General features: G+C 44.7%; 1 protein-coding gene across 4 annotated transcripts in view; it reads right to left on the minus strand.

Moving 5' to 3' along the window:
- USP32 (ubiquitin specific peptidase 32) overlaps positions 1 to 23,006 on the minus strand; it is a 217,121-nt gene that overhangs the window by 110,193 nt on the left and 83,922 nt on the right. For all 4 annotated transcript variants that reach the window (XM_060693236.2, XM_087889985.1, XM_087889980.1 and 1 more), the window contains exons 3-4: positions 14,965 to 15,070; positions 13,084 to 13,202 (exon numbers count right to left, since the gene is read on the minus strand). In XM_060693236.2, the coding sequence (XP_060549219.1) occupies positions 13,084 to 13,202; positions 14,965 to 15,070 (225 nt within the window). The remainder of the gene's footprint in view (positions 1 to 13,083; positions 13,203 to 14,964; positions 15,071 to 23,006) is intronic.

Consider the following 23,006-nt stretch of genomic DNA (forward strand, 5'->3'; position numbering starts at 1 on the left):
CACAGTCACTCACGCCCTCGTCACCTCTCGCCTTGACTACTGCAACGCTCTCTACATGGGGCTCCCCTTGAAGAGCACCCGGAGGCTCCAGCTGGTCCAGAATGCAGCAGCGCGGATAGTGATGGGAGCAACATGGCGCTCCCATGTAACACCGCTCCTGCGCGAGCTGCACTGGCTCCCGGTGGTCTTCCGGGTGCGCTTCAAGGTGTTGGTTATCACCTTTAAAGCGCTCCATGGCATAGGACCTAGTTATCTCCGAGACCACCTGCTGCTACCGACGACCTCCCATCGACCCGTGCGCTCCCACAGAGAGGGCCTCCTCAGGGTGCCATCAGCCAAACAGTGCAGGCTGGTGACCCCCAGGGGGAGGGCCTTCTCTGTGGGGGCTCCCACCCTCTGGAATCAGTTGCCCCCGGAGATAAGAAGAATCCATGACCTCAATGCCTTCCGTCGTTCCCTGAAAACCTATCTTTTTCAGCAAGCCGGGTTGGCTTAGAAGAAATTTTTAAATTCTTTTAATTAGTTTGTGATTCTTAACTTTCGGGCCAAAATTTATATATATTTTTAAATGTTTTAATATTTGTATTCTATGTTTTTTATCTTGGCTGTACACCGCCCTGAGTCCTCAGGGAGAAGGGCGGTATATAAATTGGAAATTAAATTAAATTAAAATTAAATACATGAAAAAAGGATTTGGTGTCACTTATACTATACATTTCTAATTAATTTCTACACCTTTTACTCCTTCCTTGATTCTATCATTTATCCATTCGTACCATCTTCCCCACACAGTATCATAGTCTGAATTTTCGTCATCATTTATCTCATGTGTTAATTTACTTATCTCTGCACACTCTAATATTTTGCTAATTATAAGGTCGTCTGGTGGTGGGTCTTTCTTTTTCCAGTATTGAGCGTACGCCAGTCTGGCAGCTGTAGTTATGTGTATTAGGAGGTGGACCTTTTCCTTTCCATGCCCTTTCTTTACCATTCCCAGGAGAAATATTTCTGGATTCAAATCGATTTCTTCTCTAATTATGTCTTTCAACCATCTCCGAATTTTGCTCCAGTATCTTTTTGCTTCGGGGCATGTCCACCACATATGAAAGAAGGTGCCCCGACCATGACCACATTTCCAACAATTTGGGTGCACATTGGGGAACATCTTTGCTAGTCTTGCAGGTGCTAAATGCCACCTATGGAGCATTTTGTAATGATTTTCCTTGTAAATGGCTGCTCTAGTTAATTTATAGTTTTTATTCCAGGCCTCTTCCCATTCATTAAAGTTCAAACTGTGCCCAATATTACTCTCCCATGCTCTCAATTGGTTTCTAATTATATCCTCATCTCTGTCTTCATCTAATAAGTAATTATATAGTTTGGCCAACGTTTTTTTCCCTGGTCCCATCAAAATTTTGTCTAATCCGTTGTTTCCTAATTCTAAACCATATTCATCCTTATCTTTCTGGTATCTTGATTTTATTTGCAGGTAGGTCCACCAGTCTAGGGTCGTATAAATCTTTCGCCTTATCAATCAATCATTCTATCTATCTATCTATCTATCTATCTATCTATCTATCTATCTATCTATCATCTATCCTGTCCCCACCCCAAATAACACATCCCCTGATAATAAGCCCAATAGGGCTTTTAAGTGCATGACAATAAGACCAAGCGCTTATTTCAGGGTTCAGAAAAATATAAGACAGGGTCTTATTTTCAGAGAAACATGGTCTCTCTCTCTCTCTCTCTCTCTCTCTCTCTCTCTCTCATCTATCTATCTATCATCTATCTATCTATCTATCTATCTATCTATCTATCTATCTATCATTTACGTCTGTCTGTCTGTCTGTCTGTCTGTCTGTCTGTCTGTCTATCTATCTATCTATCTATCTATCTATCTATCTATCTTTCTTTCTTTCTTTCTTTCAACATCCCATCTCCCTCCCTACTAGCCGTCAGCCATTAAAAACAAAACAAGGCAATGTACAGTAAGTAAGTAAGCCTACACCTCACAGCCATAATTCTTGATGGTAAAGCAGATTAGTCACATGACTGACCTGATTTTCTGACCTTTTTTTTTTTTTGCAGCAGGTATTAAAGGAATTGCAAGCCACAAGACAAGAAAGAAATACAGGCAGTTCTTGATTTACAACCACAATCGAGGCAAAAAATATCGGTTGCTGAGACAGTTGTTAATGAGTTTTGCTCCATTTTACAACCTTTCTTGCCACAGTTGTTAAGTGAATCATGGTTAGTAACACGGTTGTTAGGTGAATATGGCTTCCCCGTTGACTTTGCTTGTCAGAAGGTCGTAAAAGGGGACACGGCAACCGTCATAAATATGAGCAATTACTGCTGCAACGGTCGTAAGTGTGAAAAAGGGTCATAAGTCACTTTTTTCCAGTGCTGTTGCAACTTCGAACAGTCACTAAATGAATGCTTGTAAGTTGAGGACCACCTGTAGGCAGGAAGTCGAAGAGCCCTCTGCATTTTATACGCCTGCCTATTAATTGCAACAGAACCTTAAAATTACATTTTCTCCAACTCTGCTCTTGGTGAGCTTGAGAGAAATATCCTTCAGGTCCTCGTCTTGTTTCAAACGACGGCTGTTGTTTTCTGATTCTTTGTAATGGCAGGGTGAATACCTGGTTTTAAAAATAAAATATTCCTCCCAATTCCTTTGCCAGCAGATCAGAGAGCTGATTGTTCAACCCCGGAGCCTGCTGTTGCATTCAAAACCACCCTGAAAGAAAACTATGATTAACTTCACAAGCCCCGTACCGGCGTGCGTGTATTTAACCCTTTGGCACAAAAGGATTAGCTTCCACCTCCAGCGAGCTTATCAGGAATAGACAGCTTGGTAAAAGAGAATACATTTCGGCGTGGAGATGGCTAACAACAAGACAATGTCTTCGGCACAATTTTGCAAAAATACATCAGTTGGGCGTGTGGGGGGGAACAGACCGTGGTTATGCCTAACAGCAGAATTGATTCTTTTCTATCAGAGTGTCACATACCTCTTACCAAGAGGTGTTCTGCAGGTAACGTGTTCCAGGTTTAAATACCTATAATAGGCTTTTTACCTACAGGCAGTCCTCATCTTATGACCACAACGGAGCCCAAAATTTATGTTGCTAAGCGAGAAATTTGTTAAGTGAGTTTTTCCCCATTCTATGACTTTTCTTGTCACATTTTAATTTCATTTAAAGTTTAATGAAAAGAAGGACTAGGGGTGACATGATAGCAGCCTTCCAGTATTAAAGGGGCTGACACAAAGAAAAGGAAATCAAACTATTCTCCAAAGCAGCAGTCACCAACTGGTGGTCCATGGACCACTGGTGGTCCACAAGAAAATTTTGGTGGTCCGCAGAAACATTATTTGCATTTTTTATATTGCACTAAATCAGGGGTCCTCAACCTACAGCCCCTGGGCTGGATACGTGCAATGAACATTTGTGTTGCTGCAGAGAGTCTCCCCCATTGGAGTCTTTTTGTGTGGGTCAGAGGGGGGCAGAAATTCTGACTTGGGGTCTGCTTTGGCCTTCTGGTTCCTGGCTTTGGGCAAAGGCTGGAGGGAAGTGCCGCTAGTGGTGAAGAGCCAGAGGACCTTGTTCCAGTGGGACTGCATCATGGCCTGGAACTGGCTGACCATCTCAGCCCGCTGAGCCTCCAGGTGCCGGTACCTGGCCTTGCACACCCGCAGGTCCCGCAGGTGTTTGGAAAGCCTATGCTCCTAGTCCTCAGTGAGGTGCTTCTGCTGAGCCTCCTTCTCAGTCAGATCCAATTTGAACTGAGCTGTTTTGCCAACTCTTTTTCATGGTGGCTGCTTAGCTCCAGCAACTGCTTCCTGTTGGGGCCCTAAGGAGCCCAGGCAGGCAGGCGAGTAGCAGCGAGTAGAGGCTGGCAAGGCGTCCCTCAACGTGAGTGACATCAAGTTGGTCAGGCCCACCCAGTCACATGATCACCCAGCCACAGGGTGGATAAAAATCAATGATTTTTTTAAAAAAATCAAAAAAAATCAGATATTTTTTTATTTAAATCAGATTTTTTTGATTTAAATCGAATTTATTTTAATAAAAAACTTTTGGGATAAAAATCTATCATAAGATAGTTTTCTATTTAAGATACATAAATAATTTAGTTTATTCAGCATGAAATGGAGCTTAGTTATGTAGCAGGAGGCTGTATATTCTGCAACACTGGGACTATCGGTGAGTCAACAGTGGAGGCTAAAACATATGAAGAACCGTTGCAGGAACTGGGTATGTCTAGTTTAATGAAAAGAAGGACCAGGGGAGACATGATAGCAGTGTTCCAGTATCTCAGGGGCTGCCACAAAGAAGTGGGAGCCAAGCTTCAGGTGCTTTGGAGAATAGCTTGGCTCCCGCTTCTTTGGGGCAGCCCCTGAGATATTGGAAGGCTGCTATCATGTCTCCCCTGGTCCTTCTTTTCATTAAACTAGACATACCCAGTTCCTGCAACGGTTCTTCATAAGTTTTAGCCTCCAGTCCCCTAATCATCCTTGTTGCTCTTCTCTGCACTCTTTCTAGAGTCTCCACATCTTTTTTACATCGTGGCGACCAAAACTGGATGCAATATTCCAAGTGTGGCCTGACCAAGGCCTTATAAAGTGGTATTAACACTTCACGAGATCTTGATTCTATCCCTCTCTTTATGCAGCCTTGAGGAAGCAAAAGCTGTAAGAACCACGGGAGAGAGTGACTCTATTATCTTAGGCCTGCAGGCAGGGAAAGCTGAAAAAACAGCCAATTAGTGTTCTAGATTCAAGAGAGCTAAAGTTCAAACAGCTAAAGGGGAAAAAAAGAAGAATTTACTGATAAAAATCCTGAGGGGAACAAAACAGTGCAAGGGTGGGCTGAGAAATTCTGGGGAGAAAAAAAAATAAGATAGCCCAGTCCCAAATTCAAACATACTGAAGAGGGAAAAAAAACAAGGGGAGAATATAGATAGGATCAGCAAAAAGCTCTCTGAGAAATTGAGAAACAGAAAGGACAAGGTTTTTTTTTTAAAAAAATAAAAACGGAAAGGCGTATTTTTGAACAAAACGACCTTCTATTACAGAGAGGGTTGTTATAAGGAGAAATTTCCTGTTCATGACAACTACAGGTAGTCCTCGACTTACAACAGTTCATTTAGTGACAGTTAAAAGTTACAAAGGGAAAAAGTGAGAATATTATAAAAATGTACACAAATGATGAAAGAGATATAATTATTGATCAAATAAGAAATTGAATTGAGAATAGAGATAAATAGGAAATCGGGGCTGCTCGAATATTATTTTAGACTGAACTGAAAAGGGAAACAAGAGAGAGGGTTAGGAGTAGAGAGAGAGGAAGGGAGAAGAGAGGAGAGGAGAGGGAGAGGGAGAAGAAAGGAAAAAGGAGAGGAAGAAAAGGGAGGGGAGAGAAGGTTAGAAGGGGGGAAGAAGAGAGGAGTGGGGGAAGGGAAGGGGAAGTAGGAAAGAGAAGGAGAGGAAGAACAAAGAAAGTAGGAAGAGATAGAGGAAGGAAGAGAAGGGGAGGAGAAGAAAGGCTGTCGCAAAATAAAGAAGGGTAAATGGTAAAAGAGCAGCCCCAAATTACGAATAATTAAAAATGAAAAATGAAAGTTAAAAGACAAGATGAATGAAAAATTGTGGATAAATGACTGTACATGTAAATATGTTTATGAGAAATAAAAATAAAAACTTTTTTGAAAAAAAAAGTTACAAAGGCACTAAAAAGCGAGTTATGACCATTTTTCACACTTATGACCTTTTCAGCATCCCCATGGCCACATGATTTACGTTTGGATGATTGACAACTGGCTCAGATTTATGACGGTTGCAGTGACCCCGAGTCGTGTCATCCTCATTTTGAGATCTTCTGACCAGCAAAGTCAATGGGAAAAACAGACTCACTTAACAACCGTATTACTGATTTAAGAACCGCAATGATTCAATTAACAAACGCAGGCAAGAAAAGTCATAAAACAGAGCAAACTCACTTAACAAATTTCTCCCTTAACAACGTAAATTTTGGGCTCAGTTGTGGTCGTACGTTGAGGACTACCTGTATGAAGCGGTTGAACAGCTCCCTTATTGGAATCTGGAATTCTGCCCCTGTAGAGTTCAAACTTATTAGATTTTACCCCATCTTTATTACTTTATTAGGTAACTCATGATGGTGAATACAGCAATAGCAATAGCACTTAAGACTTATATACTGCTTCACAGTGCTTTACAGCCCCCTCTAAACGGTTTACAGAATCAGCGTCTTGCCCCCAACAATCTGGGTCCTCATTTTACCGACCTCGGAAGGATGGAAGGCTGAGTCAACCTTGAACTGGTCAGAATCAAACTCCTAGCAGTGGGCAGAGTTTGCCTGCAATAGCAGTAGCACTTAAGACTTATATACCGCTTCACACTGCTTTAGAGCCCTCTCTAAGCGGTTTACAGAGCCAGCATCTTGCCCCCAACAATCTGGGACCTCATTTTAATATACACAATACGTAACACTCCTTCCTCCTCCTGTTTTCCCTACAACAAGTTGGGCTGAGAGGGAGGGACTGGCCCAAAGTCACTCAGCTGGCTTTCATGCCTAAAGTAGGACTAGAACTCACAACCTCGTGATTTCTAAGTCAGCGCCTTAACCACTACCCCAAAACTGACTGCAATTTCAATATCTTTGCTGATTTTCAAAATTCCATTTCGAAATTGAAATCTGGATTGCTGCCTCTCTGGGATGCTCTGGGCCAGAGGTTGACTTGGAAGGGCCGAGGTTCCTTCCAACTCTATGATTCTTCATCTGGCACTGTTATGTTTTGAGAAGATCTGATGTTCCCAGAGAGACGAAGCCCCCACTGAATGTCTCCAGAGACTTGGATTGAGCCTTCTCAAGGCATGAAAAGAAAACTGCCATGTCCAAGGCAGCTGTGACTGCAGCTGGCAAGTCGTCAGCTGGCTTAGTTGCCTTGCCAAGTATCGAAAGCACAACTGGCTGCCAAACGGACATCTGGTGCCAACCGCTTCTCTCACCCCACCCATAAGGCGAAATCCGAATGCCAATAACCATGTACGGGAACTGATCACAAAATACCAACTGCTCTTAGAAGCATTTTCCATATATTAACTTGTTGCAATTCAGGTACTCGACTTGCAACAGCTCATTTAGTGACCGTTCGAAGTTACAACGGCACTGAAAAAAAAAAGAGACCCATTTTTTCACACTTATGACCATTCCCGGGGGTCATGTGATTTACATTAGGATGCTCGATAACCGATTCACATTTATGACGGTTGCAGTGCCCCGGGGTCATGCCATTCATCTTTTGCGACCTTCTGACTAGCCAAGTCAACGGGGAAGCCAGATTCACTTAACAACCGTGTGACTAATTTAAGAACTGCAGCGATTCCCTTAACGAACATGGCAAGAAAGTCGTAAAATGGGGCAAAACTCACTTCTCACTTAAGCAACATAAATTTTTGCTCAATTTACGACCACAATTGTGGTCGTAGAATGAAGACTACCTGTACTCTAGGGACAAGGGGTCCAATCTTGGCAACTTTAAGACCTGTGTACTTCAACTCCCAGAATTCCCCAGCCAACCATGCTGAAGTCCACTGGATTTAAATTTACAAAGGTTGGAAACCTCTGACCTAGAGTGAATTCCAGCTTTGCTTTACAGTCATGGCAAAAAGCGCGTAAAACAGAGGTTTAACTTCCACTTCGCTTAGCAACAGAAATTCTGGTCCAACTGTGGTCTAAAATCGAGGACTATCTGTATTTAAATGTCCCTGTTGTGACTGGGTAATGAACTTGTGTGTTGTTACCAAAGCAAACGAAAAACTTTTATCCAATTCTAGGTGATTTACCCAAATGTAAGAAGCCATGGACTTGTTCTGACCTAGGCTTCCCCAACAGCACGAAGCCGAGTCCTCATCCCGATAAGCCCCTTTTATTTAATGTACAGTGAATTCCTCTCCAGCAAAGTCTTTCCTCTCCCACAGTCTTTCAAGATCGTTCACAATTACCGACCTTTATCGGGCTTGGAGAGTGGCCAGGCCGATATCTTTCAGACGGCCGGCAATACTTGGCAAGAATGCAGGAATGAACTAATTGTCTCCTGCAAACTCCCCACCCCATTCGCTCCTCTTTTATTCCTTCTGGGAGGGACCGTTCACCGTCCACCTGTGGCCTTACTCCCAAGTCGACCCTTGTTCTTTAGCTGTTCCCTTTGTCTGGCAACTCTGCGCAGGCGCACACTGGGAACAGGTTCCAGCTGTTCATCTGTCTCACTGATGTCTGACTCCAAAGGCAGCTGATAACTGGCATACAGCCATGGCCCCCTCTCTGCCTCTGATGCAGAGCCCTCATCAGATCCTTCCCCAGACTCCAGGACTGGCCCATGTTCCTCCCCAACCTCCTCACTGTCCGAATCTGGGCCACAACTGAACTAATCTAGTCTTTCCCTGAGCAAAACAAGCTAACCCACACTAAGCAGAACACTAGAATTATTCTTTCTTTTCAACCCAAAAGCGCCACGACAAAGAGACACTCTCTTCCCATTAAGAAGGTATGGGCCCAGGTAGCATGCTACTTTTTGGGAGAAAACTACTACCTGGTTCTCATCTTTGGTACTTACATAACTATCCTCCTAGCAGGAAGAAAGTCACAAACAGCCCATCAGAGATGCTTATCTGTTTCGCCCACACAGAGGAGGAAAGGAGGAAATCTGCCATCAGAAATGGCCTTGTTTGACACTGGAAAAGCAGCCATCTTGGCCGACACAGAGAGAGAGGGGGGGGGAACACAATGGATCCTTTACATAAGCATACACAGCGAGCGGAAATGCCAAGTTTATAGTTAAGGCAGATGATCTGAGAATCCGTTATAGCAAACGGATTGGGGGTGTGCAATGTATTTACCCGGATGCGGATTTATTTAATTTTTTTGTACCACGTGCATATTTTACTACTGAATTTTCCTTTCATCTATTTTACTCTGGACTTATATCCTGTACAAATGAAAGCGAATATATGTGTCCCGGGATTTTTTGAGGGATCCTTGATACTCTCTGAGCTTGCTTATTTTCCTGCAGATGTTTTATTACCCAAACATCATCAGTGCTGGTAAATACTTAGTAGCACTGACAATATTACCTAGTTGGGTAATAAAATGTCTGCAAGAAAACAAGGAAGCTCAGAGAGCACCAAAGACTTCCACAATCCTTCCTGCTCCTCCTCCTCCTCCTCCTCCTCTTCCTCCTCCTCCTGTCTGCAATCCTCGCTCACTTCTAGCACTGATGATGTTACAAAGTTGGGTAATGAAACGCCTGCAAGAAAACAAGCAAGCTCAGAGAGCACCAAGGACCCCTCCTTTCAATCCTGAGTTACAAATATTCTCCTTCATTGGCAGAATTTTTTTTTAAAAAAAAAAAGGTGCAGCACCATTGAGAGTGTCCTGACATACGGCATTCTTGCATGGCATGGGAGCAGCTCTGTAGCGAAGCTCTACAGAGAATCATTAAAACTGCCCAGAATATCATTGGACTCCAGCTACCAGCCCTGGACGACATCTTCGAATCTCGCTGTTTGAGGAAGTTGCATAACATTCTCTGAGACTCTTCCCATCCTGCTTACAATCTTTTTGGACTGTTGCCTTCTGGCAGAAGATACAGAACAATTAAAACTCAGACCACACGTTTTCTGAATAGTTTTTATCCCAGAGTTATAATTGCACTCAACCATGAACTAAAGGGCCAGATTCAGTGAGCTGTTGGACAGAATTACTTGCTCTGTTGTGTGGATATTTGGGTGGTTTAGAGGTGGGGAATTTGTGGTGGGCGGGGGTGTGTTTGGGGATTGTTATGTGTATTGGACCTGATCTTTGGGTGTTAAGTGAATTTCGTTTTATGGGTATACTGTGTACAGATGTACAATGACAATAAAGTTATTTATTTATTTATTGAAACACCTGGATGGTATAATATAGGGCAGTGATGGCGAACCTTTTCGGCATCGAGTGCCAAAAAGGGAGCATGAGCGCATGCAAGCGTGCTCCTCTGGGACGCGACCCGGAAGAGGAGCTGCCCAGGGGGCATGTGCGCAACGGAAAATACACTTCCGGTTTCCAGCGGGTACATGCGCACTGGCCAGCTAGACTTCCGATTTCTCGTGCACATGCATGTGTGACGATCAGCTGGCTGGCGCACATGCTCACGCCGGAAAATGGAAGACCAGCTCTTCCAGATTCCAGCAATGCCGCACACACGAAGGCAGTGGTGGGTTCCTCCCGGTTCGGTCTGGTTCTCCCGAGTCGGTAGCGGTGACGATATGATGTCACCAAACCGGTTCTGCCCCCCCACCCTCCCATCCCCCCACCCTCCCACGTTACTCTTACCTTTTATTTGGTCCCACCCCCAATCTATTGCTGCCTCCTGAGTCCCAGCTGATGGCTAGAGGGAAAAAAACTGTTCAAACTCTTGCCGCAGGGCTTCAAAGGGCTGCCCTACAGCTGATCAGTGTTAAAAGAAAACAAATGAGTAGACCGGTTCCTGCAAAAATACATGAGTAAACCAGTGCCTGCAAAAATAAATGGGTAGACCAGTGCCTGCAAAAATACATGAGTAGATCAGTGTCTGCAAAAAATAAATGGGTAGATCGATATAGCTCTGCAAGCAATTAAAAGCCTGATAGACCAGTACCTCTGCTAAATCCTAAATAATTGTCACATGACCATCAAGCCACGCCCACAGAACCGGTAGTAAAAAAATTTAGAACCCACCCCTGCACAAAGGTCAGCTGATGGTTGCACACACATGCGTGCTAGAAACCCAGAAGAGGAACAGGCAACGCTGCGCGTGCCAGCCAACATGACTCCATGTGCCACTTCGGACACGTGTGCCATAGGTTCGCCATCACAGACATAGGGTGGGTTTTTTTTCCCCATTTGTTTTAGATCAAAAGCACTGAAGAAAGGGCTGACCTGCTCAACAACAACAACATGTCATCTAACGTCCTGACTGGATCTTTCCCATGGGCCGAGGGAAGAGTGCGTGTTTCCGATCAACTTTCAACACACATCGCCTCAAATTAGATTGACAATACAAGGGGAGCGACTGACAGGCTTTGCAGAATTTTAATCCTCGGGTATGCCGATGTTTTCACTGCGCTCTCTCCTGCTGCTTTTCACGGACAGAATTTTAATGAGCCCCAAGCCCAGAGGGTGTGCAAAGGATGGCCAGCCGAAAGGCAACAACTTTGCACCTCAGGACTTACTTATGAAATTTGAAAATGCTGTCCTGTTACGGGACCATGGGGATGCGACAACATCTAAAGGTGTTGGTTATCACCTTTAAAGCGCTCCATGGCATCGGGCCTAGCTATCTTCGAGACCGCCTGCTGCTACCGATGGCCTCCCATCGACCCGTGCGCTCCCACAGAGAGGGCCTCCTCGGGGTGCCATCAGCCAAACAATGTAGGCTGGTGACCCCCAGGGGGAGGGCCTTCTCTGTGGGGGCACCTACCCTCTGGAATCAGCTGCCCCCAGAGATAAGGAGAATCCAAGACCTCGGTGCCTTCCGCCGTGCCCTTAAAACCCACTTTTTCCAGCAAGCCGGGCTGGCTTAAGAAGAAATTTTAAATGTTTTAATTGGTTTGTATTTTTAATTTTGGGCCAAATTTATATATATTTTAATTGTTTTTTAATATTTGTATTTTATGTTTTTTAATTCTGGCTGTACACCGCCCTGAGTCCTCAGGGAGAAGGGCAGTATATAAATTTAAAATAATAATAATAATAATAATAATAATAATAACAATTGTTAAGTGTGAAAAACAGTCGTAAGTCTCTTTTTTCACTGCCAGCGTAAATTTCAATGGTTGCTAAATGAATGGCTGTAAGTTGAGGACCACCTGGATCCCATAACTGTTTGCAGAAAGATACAGTCTGGGTCTTCCTTTTGGGCTGGAGTTTTGAAATTACAGTGGTTCCCTGTGAAATTACTGTGTTTCCCCAAAAATAAGACCCTGTCTTATATTTTTTTGAACCCCGAAATAAGCGCTTGGCCTTATTTTCGGGGAGGTTTTATTATTTTGGCGCAAGTGGAGCAAGGTGGGGATCCTCTTGCCATCTTACCTGATTTCCAGCTCCCTAACCCTAACCAGAGGAAATAGCAGGTACCAGCTGTGCATGCATTTAAATATTTTTAGGGAGTGCTTATTTTAGCAGATGTGCTCAAAAGCCCGATTGGGCTTATTATCAGGGGAGGTCTTAATTTCGGGGAAACACGGTACAGTAAGCAAAAATTTGGGATTCAATTGTGAGTGTTCGGCAAGGACTACCTGCATAATTTCTCCTTTACTTCCTTGCCGCTTTTTTATGACTTATAAAACTAGGTACTGTGTTTCCCTGAAAATAAGCCCTCCCCGAAAATATTTAAGCACATGTGCAGCCGGTCCCCACCATTTCTTCTGGTTAGGGTTAGGGAGACACAGCTGGAAATCAGGTAAGACAGCAAAAGGAGCCCCGTATTGCTCCACGTGCCCCAAAATAATAAGACCTCCCCGAAAATAAGGCCAAGAGCTTATTTCGGGGTTCAAAAAAAATATAAGACAGGGTTTTATTTTCAGGGAAACACGGTAGATCCCCACCTCCTAGCCCTTTCCCTCCTATCCTTGCCACTTCAAACCCTTATGTCACACATTTAACCTCTTAAATATAAGGAGCAAAGTCTGTTATATAAAAGGCTTACTCTACAAAACAGCCCAAAGTAAATATTTACTTAAAAATAGAACAAGGGATGCATTGGCCAGATGACAGCAGAGCCTGCTCCAGTTAAATTGTCTCTCAAGCTATCACCAACTGGTTTTCAGGAGCAGTATTTAAATTAGTATGTGATATGATTTAATACAGTGATATGATTTAATACATTACATTTTTTTAAAAAATTAATGCAACAGTAATACCAAAATTAGCATCATTAAAAGAGGGCTGATATCAAGGCAGAATAATGATACTACTGAAAAGAAGAAAAATGAATTGAATATTAAATAGAAAGTGGATAATTGTCAGGAATTACCTCCGAGAAGCATTTTTTTAGACATTCAGGGACTTTTCCATCAATTATGAGAAGCATCCTCTCCATCTCTTCACGGGCGACATGGCTCCCAGATTCATTAGAAAAGAGGCTGAAAATATCTGAGAGAGAAGACAAAATAATGTACAGAGAACACAATAAGTATTTCTGTGCAAGTCAGAAATGGTGATAGAGCTGGTGACGTCCATTATTTCGTATCATTTTAGAAACAGGAATAGTTACACTCTTAAAATCTTTTTTTTTTTTTTTACAAAAAATCTACACCTTAAAGTCATCTGATATTTCCATTGCAAAGGGCATGACATTTTATGTAAAATAAGTATCACAAACAATGTTTAGATCAGTGTTTCCTAACCTTGGCAGTTTGAGGATGGGTGGACTTCAACTCCCAGAATTCCCCAGCCGTCCCACTTGGTCAATAGAAAAGGAAGACTCCCAAAGCCATGGCAGTTGAAAGCATGTTTTATTAAGGCCAAGTGGTTACAGTGGAGCGAAGCCAAATCTAGCATTTCGCGGCCAAACCAAACAGTTAACTTTCCCCCTTGGGATCCATCTCCCCCCCCAAGTTATCGGTGAGTGACTAATCCTATTCAAACTAATTGTTTTGTAACAGTCTCCAGCTACGAGGGGGCTTGGAGGTGCTGCATTCCATTGGACTTGACCTTGGAACAGTTCTCTGCTCTCATGGGACTGTTTTCAGGCTTTTGGTTTCCTTTTTTCGCCCCCCCCCCCTTCATCCCAACCTATAGCTCCCTCCCTTCCCCCCTTACTCATGACAGCCTGGCATCTAGCTAAGCAGGGCTGGTGCAGTGGGATGGCAGGTCTGTCAAGGACTCGTTTTGGTGTCAGAAGTCTAAGCTGGTGATGCTTTTCAACCAGGCTCTTAACTGAAATGAATAGGATGGGATAGGGATAGCGATAGAAATGGAGTGGAGTGGAAGGGAAGGGAAGGGAAGGGAAGGGAGGGGAGGGGAGGGGAGGGGAGGGGAGGGGAGTGGAAGGGAAGGGAGAGGAAAGGAAGGGAGGGGAGTGGAGTGGAAGGGAAGGGAAGGGAGGGGAAGGGAGTGGAGTGGAAGGGAAGGAAGGGGGAGGAGAAGGGAAGGGAAGGGAGGGGAAGGGAAGGGAGTGGAGTGGAAGGGAAGGAAGGGGGAGGAGAAGGGAAGGGAAGGGAGTGGAGTGGAAGGGAAGGGAAGGGAGGGGAAGGGAAGGGAGTAGAGTGGAAGGGAAGGGAGGGGGAGGGGAGGGGAGGGGAGGGGAGGGGAAGGGAAGGGAAGGGAGGGGAGGGGAGGGGAGGGGAAGGGAGGGGAGGGGAGGGGAAGGGAGGGGAAGGGAAGGGAAGGGAAGGGAAGGGAAGGGAAGGGAAGGGAAGGGAAGGGAACGGAACGGAACGGAACAGAACAGAACAGAACAGAACAGAACAGAACAAGAGAGTTGGAAAGGACCTTGGAGGTTTTCTAGTCCAACCTCCTGCTCAGGCAGCAAACCATATATCATTTCAGGCAAATTGAGCTACACAGCTGTGAAAACTCCAGCTGAGCTGGTCCACCTGTCTCTCCTGGCCTTCTCTCTCTTCCAAATATGACTGGTACTTATCCCAAAGGTGCTTTTTTTCCAAAAGCTCGACTGGACTTTCTTGGAGCCCCCCCCCCCCACTTTGAAAACATTTCCCTTCTCATCCAAAAAGCTGCTTGGAGTTCTTCTTCTTCTTTTTCCAGTTCTTCTTCAGTTCAGAACCGAGGAAGCTTCTTGGGTGAGAAGGGAAACGGTTTCAAAGAAAAAAAAGCAAGAACGTCCTATTGCCCTTTTTGGGAAAAGCCACCATGGGACAACCATGACCTGGTTGAGAAGTGACCTGATACTTACATTTGGCTTTCTCTTCATCTCGGCCCCTCGTCAGCAGGACTAAGCCCACTATCAGGTTATTGAAATGCAGGCCTTTCGATGTGCCACCAAAAGAACAGTATATGACCTGAAAGAAAATAGGAGAAAAATGTCAATCTGGGCAAGATCAGAAGAGGAAACTCTCTGGGCCCTCCTGCGTGACCCGCTGCGGAGATCAAAAACAAAGAGAGCTTAGAAGTCATTCTGCTGAATCTATTGTTTACGGGTTTTAAACGGGGGGGCTGCAAATCAAGATGACCCCATTTCAAACCCGGCCTGTGTCATGAACTCACCAGGTGGGCTTCGTCAAAGAGCTTCCCCTTTGTAATCTGGGAAGAAAAGGAGGCCAGCCTGCTTTAAAAGGTGGTGAGCTCATCACCTCATAATTCCCCTTGAAGCATTTTGTATATTTGAAAGCATTCGGCCAGCGTTCACTTGGATGAGTGGATTGGCCCCAATTCAGTGGCCTCTGGTGCTCAGGAAGGTGCTGTCCACTTCGAAACGCATCTAGGCTGCTGCGGCCATCTTTTCATTTCTCAGCTTGCCACCGTGTGTGTGTGTGTGTGTGTGTGTGTGTGTGTGTGTGTGTGTGTAGAGTAGGGGTGTCAAACTCAAGGCCCGCGGGATGCTTAGATCTGCAGGGCCGCCCTGGAAACAGCAAAGGACTAGCCCACAGTGCAATGGTGAAATTCAATTTTTTTTACTACCGGTTCTGTGGGTGTGGCAGGGGAAGGATACTGTAAAATCCCCATTCCCACCCCACTCCTGGGGGAAGGATACTGCAAAATCCCCATTCCCACCCCAGTCTGCGGCCAGCCAGAGGTGGTATTTGCCGGTTCTCCGAACTACTCAAAATTTCCGCTACCGGTTCTCCAGAACCTGTTGGATTTCACCCCTGCCACAGTGCCTCTACCAGCGAAAACAGAGCCTGGGCAGGCGGCAGCCACTCCAACCTCCGTTTTTGCTGGCAGAGGGCTGCAGGAGGTCGTCGCAGCCGAAAACGGATCCTGGACGAACAATTTGACATCCACACTGGCCACGCCCATCCCGCCACCCCTAGATTAAACACAACCCTGATGTGGCCCTCAATGAAATCGAATTTGACACCCCTGGTGTCGAGGCTTAGAATGTCAGACCAGACAATAACTACAGATTGTCCCATGGGAACCAAGGTCATCTCAACAAGTGCTGGTTGGAGACTGGAAGGAGTTACCGGGGAGATGCCAGAACACCTGATTGGACAATGTAACCTGTGACAAGGGGAACATCCATTCTTTAATTATATGAAAACCGCGGGACATATTTAGAGGTGGTTCCAGACGGCGGGGATATAACGCAACACGCGGAGGCCAAAAATGCGATGTGCAGAGGCGGTGAGTGGCAGCAATGTGCTGTGGTGATTCCTGCAGCCTGGAATGGGTCTAAAATGGAGCGTTTGGAGCGAGGCACGGAGGTGGCGATGGTCTGTGGCAATCCCTGCAGCCTGGAACAGCTGATTGGGGGTATTCTGGGAGGCCGATCCACTCGCCAATCAGCTGCTTGTGTTGAATCAGGCTGTGATAATGTGCTGAAGCTGACTAGGCTGTTTGCTATTTGCTGCAAGGATGCTAGCCAGATGAATACCAATGGATGCTGGTAGACAGAGGCATGATTTTTTTTTTCTTGTTTTCCTCCCCAAAAACTAATGTACGTCCTATACTCTGGAGCGTCTTAAACTCCAAAAAATCCAGTAAATGCCACACACAAGAATAGGCCAAAGCACACACTCTGCTAGAGAGAACATCCCTAAGGTTGGGCTCCAGTATGATTCCGAAAGTTCGGAAGACAAAACCTCTGGTCCCGGTGATCGACCCAGATTGGATCCTGAAACATTATACTGGGACGCATAAACGTATTCGCCTTCCCTGTACTTGTCTTCGTCCCCAAGCCTCTTTCACTCGTTTATCCTGATCACACATGCCCCGTGTATCATATCACTTATTAGCTCCTGTCCAGGTTGAAGTGCAAGGTGATTATTTATAGGCTCCAGAAGTCATGTGAGAAGTCACCCTGGGACAAACCTCCCCTTGCTTTTAAAATAAAAATAAAGTGGCTTGCCCTGTAGCTCCAACCACAAGCTTCAGCAATGGCACGATCGGTTGATTCAGAAGCACAGAAGCAATTGGGAAAATGTGACCATGTTAGACTAGGCCAAGTCCAAAAAGGCTAGAAGCCTGGCACTCTGACAAATAAGCCATCAATAGACACATAGACATGAACAACTTCTGTAGACTATGCAAAAGAGACAATCAACCAGCCCAAAAGAAGACAAAAAGACTCCGGCACCTCTCCACCAGCAATCAGCACCCAGATCAGCCTACATCAGTGATGGCTAACCTTTTTGACATCGCGTGCCAGGAGCGGGGACAGCGCAGGGAAGGGGTGCACGCGTGTGCCCACACCCATAATTCTATGCACCCTGCCCCCACGTGACACACACACACACACCGTTCCTGGCACGCGATGGCCCAGTGAGCCCATTTTTCTCTCTCCCCAGGCTCCAGGGCCTTTCTAGGTGGGACCAGAAGTTGGCAAATGGGCCATTTTCGGCCTCCGGGGAGCCTTGGGATGGGGGTCATTTTCACCCTCCAAGAAAGGCTCTGGAGCCTGGAGAGAGAGAAAAACGCCCCCCCCCCGAGGTCCTCCAGAGGCAAGAAACACCCTGTTTCCCTACTTCTGGTGGGCCCAGAAGGCCTGAAATCTGAGCTCACGTGCCCACCGATATAGCTGTTTTCCTGCCTAAGGCGGGACTACAACTCACTGTCTCCTGGTGATTGGCCCAAAGTCACGCGGTTGGCTTTCATATTAAGGTGAAACTAGAACTTTCCATCTCCCACTTTTTAGCCTGGTGACTTAACCAGTAGACCAAACTAGACAAAACCACTAGATCAAACTTATTTGAATTATTCATAACCTAATAATTCATTGTTGCTTCGAATATAATGAAATATGAGACATTTACAGTATTCATTCAAAATACAGGTTAACAAGATAAATAGTTATGTAAATGTATTATTAGTACATACAGTATGTACTTGAATAGTAATTGCAGTAGATAACTATATAAAGAATTATAACTATTTACAGCTAAAGTGATATATTGTACCTTTTTTGTATTTTTTCACTTTTTTTTTTAATCAACGCGTTCTGTGTGGGCTTTTTTTTTTTCTTCCTTTTTTCTTTTTTGACAATGAAGGAATTTTATCTTTGTGTGTGAGGGATGGTTCTGTTTCTCTATCATTATTGTAAAAGCAAAAAAAAAAAAAAGTACTATTTTTGAAATAATTTTCTGAGTAGATGCGTACAGATGTTGCTTCGGGTACCAAAAACCTGTACTTTCAAAGCTGGCTTTGCTCATTAATACAATGTGCAAAATAAAAGTGTCCACAGGACTGCAAATACAGGTAATCCTCGACCACTTCTTTAGTGACTGTTCAAAGTGACAATGGCACTGAAAAATATGATGACTTATGACCATTTCTCACACTTATGACCATCACAGTGTATCATAGCAATATTCCAGTATTTGAGAGGTTGCCACAAAGAGGGTGGGGTCAGTTTGTTTTCCAAAGTACCAAAAGGCAAGGCAAGAAAGAATGGATGGAAACTAATCAAGGAGAGAGGCAACCTGGAATTAAGGAGGAATTTTCTGACACTGCGAACAATTAACCAGTGGAACAGCTTGCCTCCAGAACTTGTAAATGCTCTAACAGTGGAGGTTTTTAAGAAGAAATTGGACAGCCATTTGTCTGAAATGGTATAGGGCTGTGATGGCGAACCTACGGCACGCGTGCCCGAGGTGGCACACAGAGCCATTTTTCCGGGCACACGAGCTGTCGCCCAACTCAACTGCATCTGCACATGCATGCACGCCCCAGCTAGCGTTCGGGCCTCCAGTGCGCACGTGTGCAATTCCGGAGACCCAGCTGGTCTTCAGAGCTCTCCTGTGCATGTGCACGAGTTTGCGCATGTGCGTGCAAGTACCTGCACACATTTGCACATGCACAGATGACATTTGTACATGTGCATTGCATGCGCAAAAGCCATGCACATGCGCAGATGGTGCAATTCTGCACGCAGCGCATGGGGGGGAGCCACGCGAAAGCCACACACATGCAGATGGTGCAATTATCTGTGCAGCGCATGGGGGGAGCTGCGCGAAAACCGCGCGCATTCGCAGATAGTGCAGTTGCAGTCATAATTGTGAAAAAAGGTCATAAGAGCCTTGGTAGTACAGGGGTTTAAGGCACCCTGTTATTAAGCTGGTTATTAAGACCAGCTGCCTGCAATTACTGCAGGGTTCGAATCTCTCCAAGGCTCAAGGTCGACTCAGCCTTCCATCCTTTCTAAGGTAGGTGAAATGAGGATCCAGTTTGTGGGGGCAATAAGCTGACTTTGTATAAATATACAAAAGGATGAAGGCTATTGCTTAACGCATTGTAAGCCGCCCTGAGTCTTCGGAGAAGGACGGCATATAAATCAAATTTAAAAAAAAAGTCACTTTTTTCAGGGATGCTGTAACTTCAAACGGTCACTAAATGAACCGTTGTCAGTCAAGGACTACCTGTAGTCAGTTTTTGAGGCTGAATTTCTTCTAAGGTGCATAACAGATCTTCGCTACCGTCTTCAAGTTATCCCCACAATGGTGCTTTTTAAATTGCCAGAATTTCAGACCTGCAAGCGTGCAGCTTGACCTGATTAGCATCTCTGCAGTTACCATCAAAGCTTTGACTAATCCTTTGTGGAGAACTCCAGCTAAGGACCTTAATAGCAAGGCAACCACAGAGACACCTGGCTGATTTGATTACGGGGGGACTACAATAAATAGAAAACTTGGGTCTGTTGAGGTAGGGGATGTTTTCATTACTTTACAAGATTAATGCAGTTCAGCTCAGCTTTTTAACAAAGTTGAAAACACAAAGCACTTAGAGAGCGAAGAGATTTAAGCCTGGTTGGCTAGGGAAACATCACCCACCGTAGATAACACGGTACAAAATAATCCTCTACGTTTATTTTGGCTCCGGGAACAGTCGTCGGGTTCCAAAGGAATCTGTCAATTTTTTTCCCTCGGCTTTGGGGGGAAAAAAAAAACCGAGAGAAAGAAAAAGAAAAACCTGACAAAACACCACTTCAAAACACAGTGATTGTAAACGACTTCTTTCCTTGCCGAATTCAAGCTTCTGGGTGGAAAGAATATTTTTGCGGATTGTCAGGGATGTCTGCACATGTTATTTGTACGATGCTGCGATTTTTAAAAAGCCAGGATTTAGTTGTGAAAGGGCCCAATTTCCCCCCTTCCTCATTTTAGAACAGAAAGAGATGTCAAAATGAGGCTGAATGGGAGAAGCAAGGGAGAGGCCAATATGAGAACATCCCAGTTAAAAGCCAAAAGGAACAAACACACACAAAAAAAACCCACACACACACAAATGAAAAAGCAGCCTTCCTCACATACGGCAACTATAAAAGGTAAACGTTCCCCTCGCACATATGTGCCAGTTGTTCCCGACTCTAGGGGGCGGTGCTCATCTCCGTTTCAAAGCCGAAGAGCCAGCGCTGTCCGAAGACGTCTCCGTGGTCATGTGGCCGGCATGACTAAATGCCAAAGGCTTACAGAACGCTGTTACCTTCCCACCAAAGGTGGTTCCTATTTTTCTACTTGCATTTTTTACGTGCTTTCGAACTGCTAGGTTGGCAGAAGCTGGGACAAGTCACGGGAGCTCACCCCATTACGCGGCACTAGGGATTCGAACCGCTCAACTGCCAACCTTTCGATTGACAAACTCAGCGTCTTAGCCACTGAGCCACCGCATCCCTATACAGGGACTATACAGGACTTGAATTCAGCCCATTTCCAAGACTGGTGACTGTGCAAATGAGACCTGCAAGTATAAAAGAAGAAAAAAAAAACCCCAACATCGGCCCTCAGGAGTGACAAGGGAGTCCAGATAGTCCTCGATTTACAACCACAATTGAGCCCAAAATTTATGTTGCCTGAGTGAGACAGTTAAGTGAGTTTTGCCCCATTTTTACGACCTTTTGTGTCACCGTTTTTAAGTGAATCACTGCAGCTGTTAAGTTAGTAACATGGCTGTTAAGTAAACCTGGCTTCCCTGTTGACTTTGCTCATCAGAAGGTCGCAAAAGGGGATCACATGACCCCGGGACACGGCAACCGTCATAAATATGAGCTAGTTGCCAAGTGCTGAATTTTGCTCATGTGACCATGGGGATGCTGCAATGATCCTAAGTGTGAAAAACAGTCATAAGTCACTTTTTTCCAGTGCTGTTGCAACTTCGAACGGTCACTAAATGAATGCTTGTACGTTGAGGACCACCTGTAGGCAGGAAGTCAAAGAGCCCTCTGCATTTTATACGCCTGCCTATTAATTGCAACAGAATCTTAAAATTACATTTTCTCCAACTCTGCTCTTGGTGAGCTTGAGAGAAATATCCTTCAGGTCCTCGTCTAGTTTCAAACGACGGCTGTTGTTTTCTGATTCTTTGTAACGGCAGGGTGAATACCTGGTTTTAAAAATAAAATATTCCTCCCAATTCCTTTGCCAACAGATCAGAGAGCTGATTGTTCAACCCCGGAACCTGCTGTTGCATTCAAAACCACCCTGAAAGAAAACTATGATTAACTTCAGGAGCCCCGTACTGGCGTGCGTGTATTTTTAACACAAAAGGATTAGCTTCCTCGTTGACTTTGCTTGTCAGGAAGGTCCCAAAAGACGATCACGTAACCCAAAGGATGATCATGGTCACTGCAACTGTCGTATATATGAATCAATTGTCAAGAATCCAAATTTGACCATAGGGATGTTGCAATGGTTCCAAGTGTAAAAAACAATCGTAAGTCGCTTTTTTCAGGGATGTTGTAACTTTAACAGTTATTCAATGAACTGTTGTAAGTCGAGGACTACCTGTATTGGGTCTCTACAGCACTGTTTCTCAACCTTGGGGGCATTAAGTTGTATGGACTTCAACTCCCAGAATTCCCCCAATCAGCCATGTTCTAGAGCAGGGGTCTCCAACTTCAGCAACTTTAAGACTTGTGGACTTCAACTCCCATCCATACAGGTAATCCTCAACTTACAACCATTTGTTCAAAGTGACTTATGACTGGTCCTTGCTATTATGCCACTCCAGGAGTTCGATTCTGACTGGCTCAAGGTTGACTCAGCCTTCCGTCCTTCCAAGGTGGGTAAAATGAGGACCCAGATTGTTGGGGGCAATAGGCTGACTCTGTAAACCGCTTACGGAGGGCTATAAAGCACTGTGAAGCGGTATATAAGTCTACGTGCAATTAATCTTCCAAAGTATCTGAAGGCAAGACAAGAAACAATGGATGGAAACTAATCGAGGAGAGAAGCAACCTGGAATTAAGAAGAATTTTTTTAACAATGAGGACAATTAACCGGTGGAACAGCTTGCCACCAGAAGTTGTGGGTGCTTCATCACTGGAAGTTTTTAAGAAGAGACTGGACAGTCACTTGTCTGAAATGGTATAGGATTTCCTGCTTGAGCAGGGGGCTGGACTAGAAGACCTCCAAGGTCCCTTCCAGCTCTATTCTGATTCTATTATCTGTCCTTCTCTGCATCATTGGTCCAACTAGTGAAATGTTCTTCCTGCTAGGAAGTTCTTCCTAATGTCCAATGCTAATCTTCTTTCCGGTGATTTAACACCAATTTCCTGCACTCTGGAATGACACCAACCAGGTGTTGACCTTTCCAAACAGATGTTGACCTTTCCCAGAGATACCTTTCCTCTGACTTCTCTGTGGACCAGTTAAATTTTCCAAAGAAGGTGTGGGTGGAGGATATCTAATCTCAGAGTGTCAATTCGACCGCTTTTCCGAGCTCCACTTGGGAGAACAGAAAGTGCTTCAGAAAATGCTTGACTTGAAGCTGTTTGTGGAGTTTCTGGGAATTAAATATAACAATGGACTTTTAACAAGGGCGTTGAAGTTTATTTTATTTTTA

This window comes from Pantherophis guttatus, chromosome 1 (assembly GCF_059756535.1).
Source record: "Pantherophis guttatus breed Tessera chromosome 1, ASM5975653v1, whole genome shotgun sequence".
Taxonomy (NCBI): domain Eukaryota; kingdom Metazoa; phylum Chordata; class Lepidosauria; order Squamata; family Colubridae; genus Pantherophis; species Pantherophis guttatus.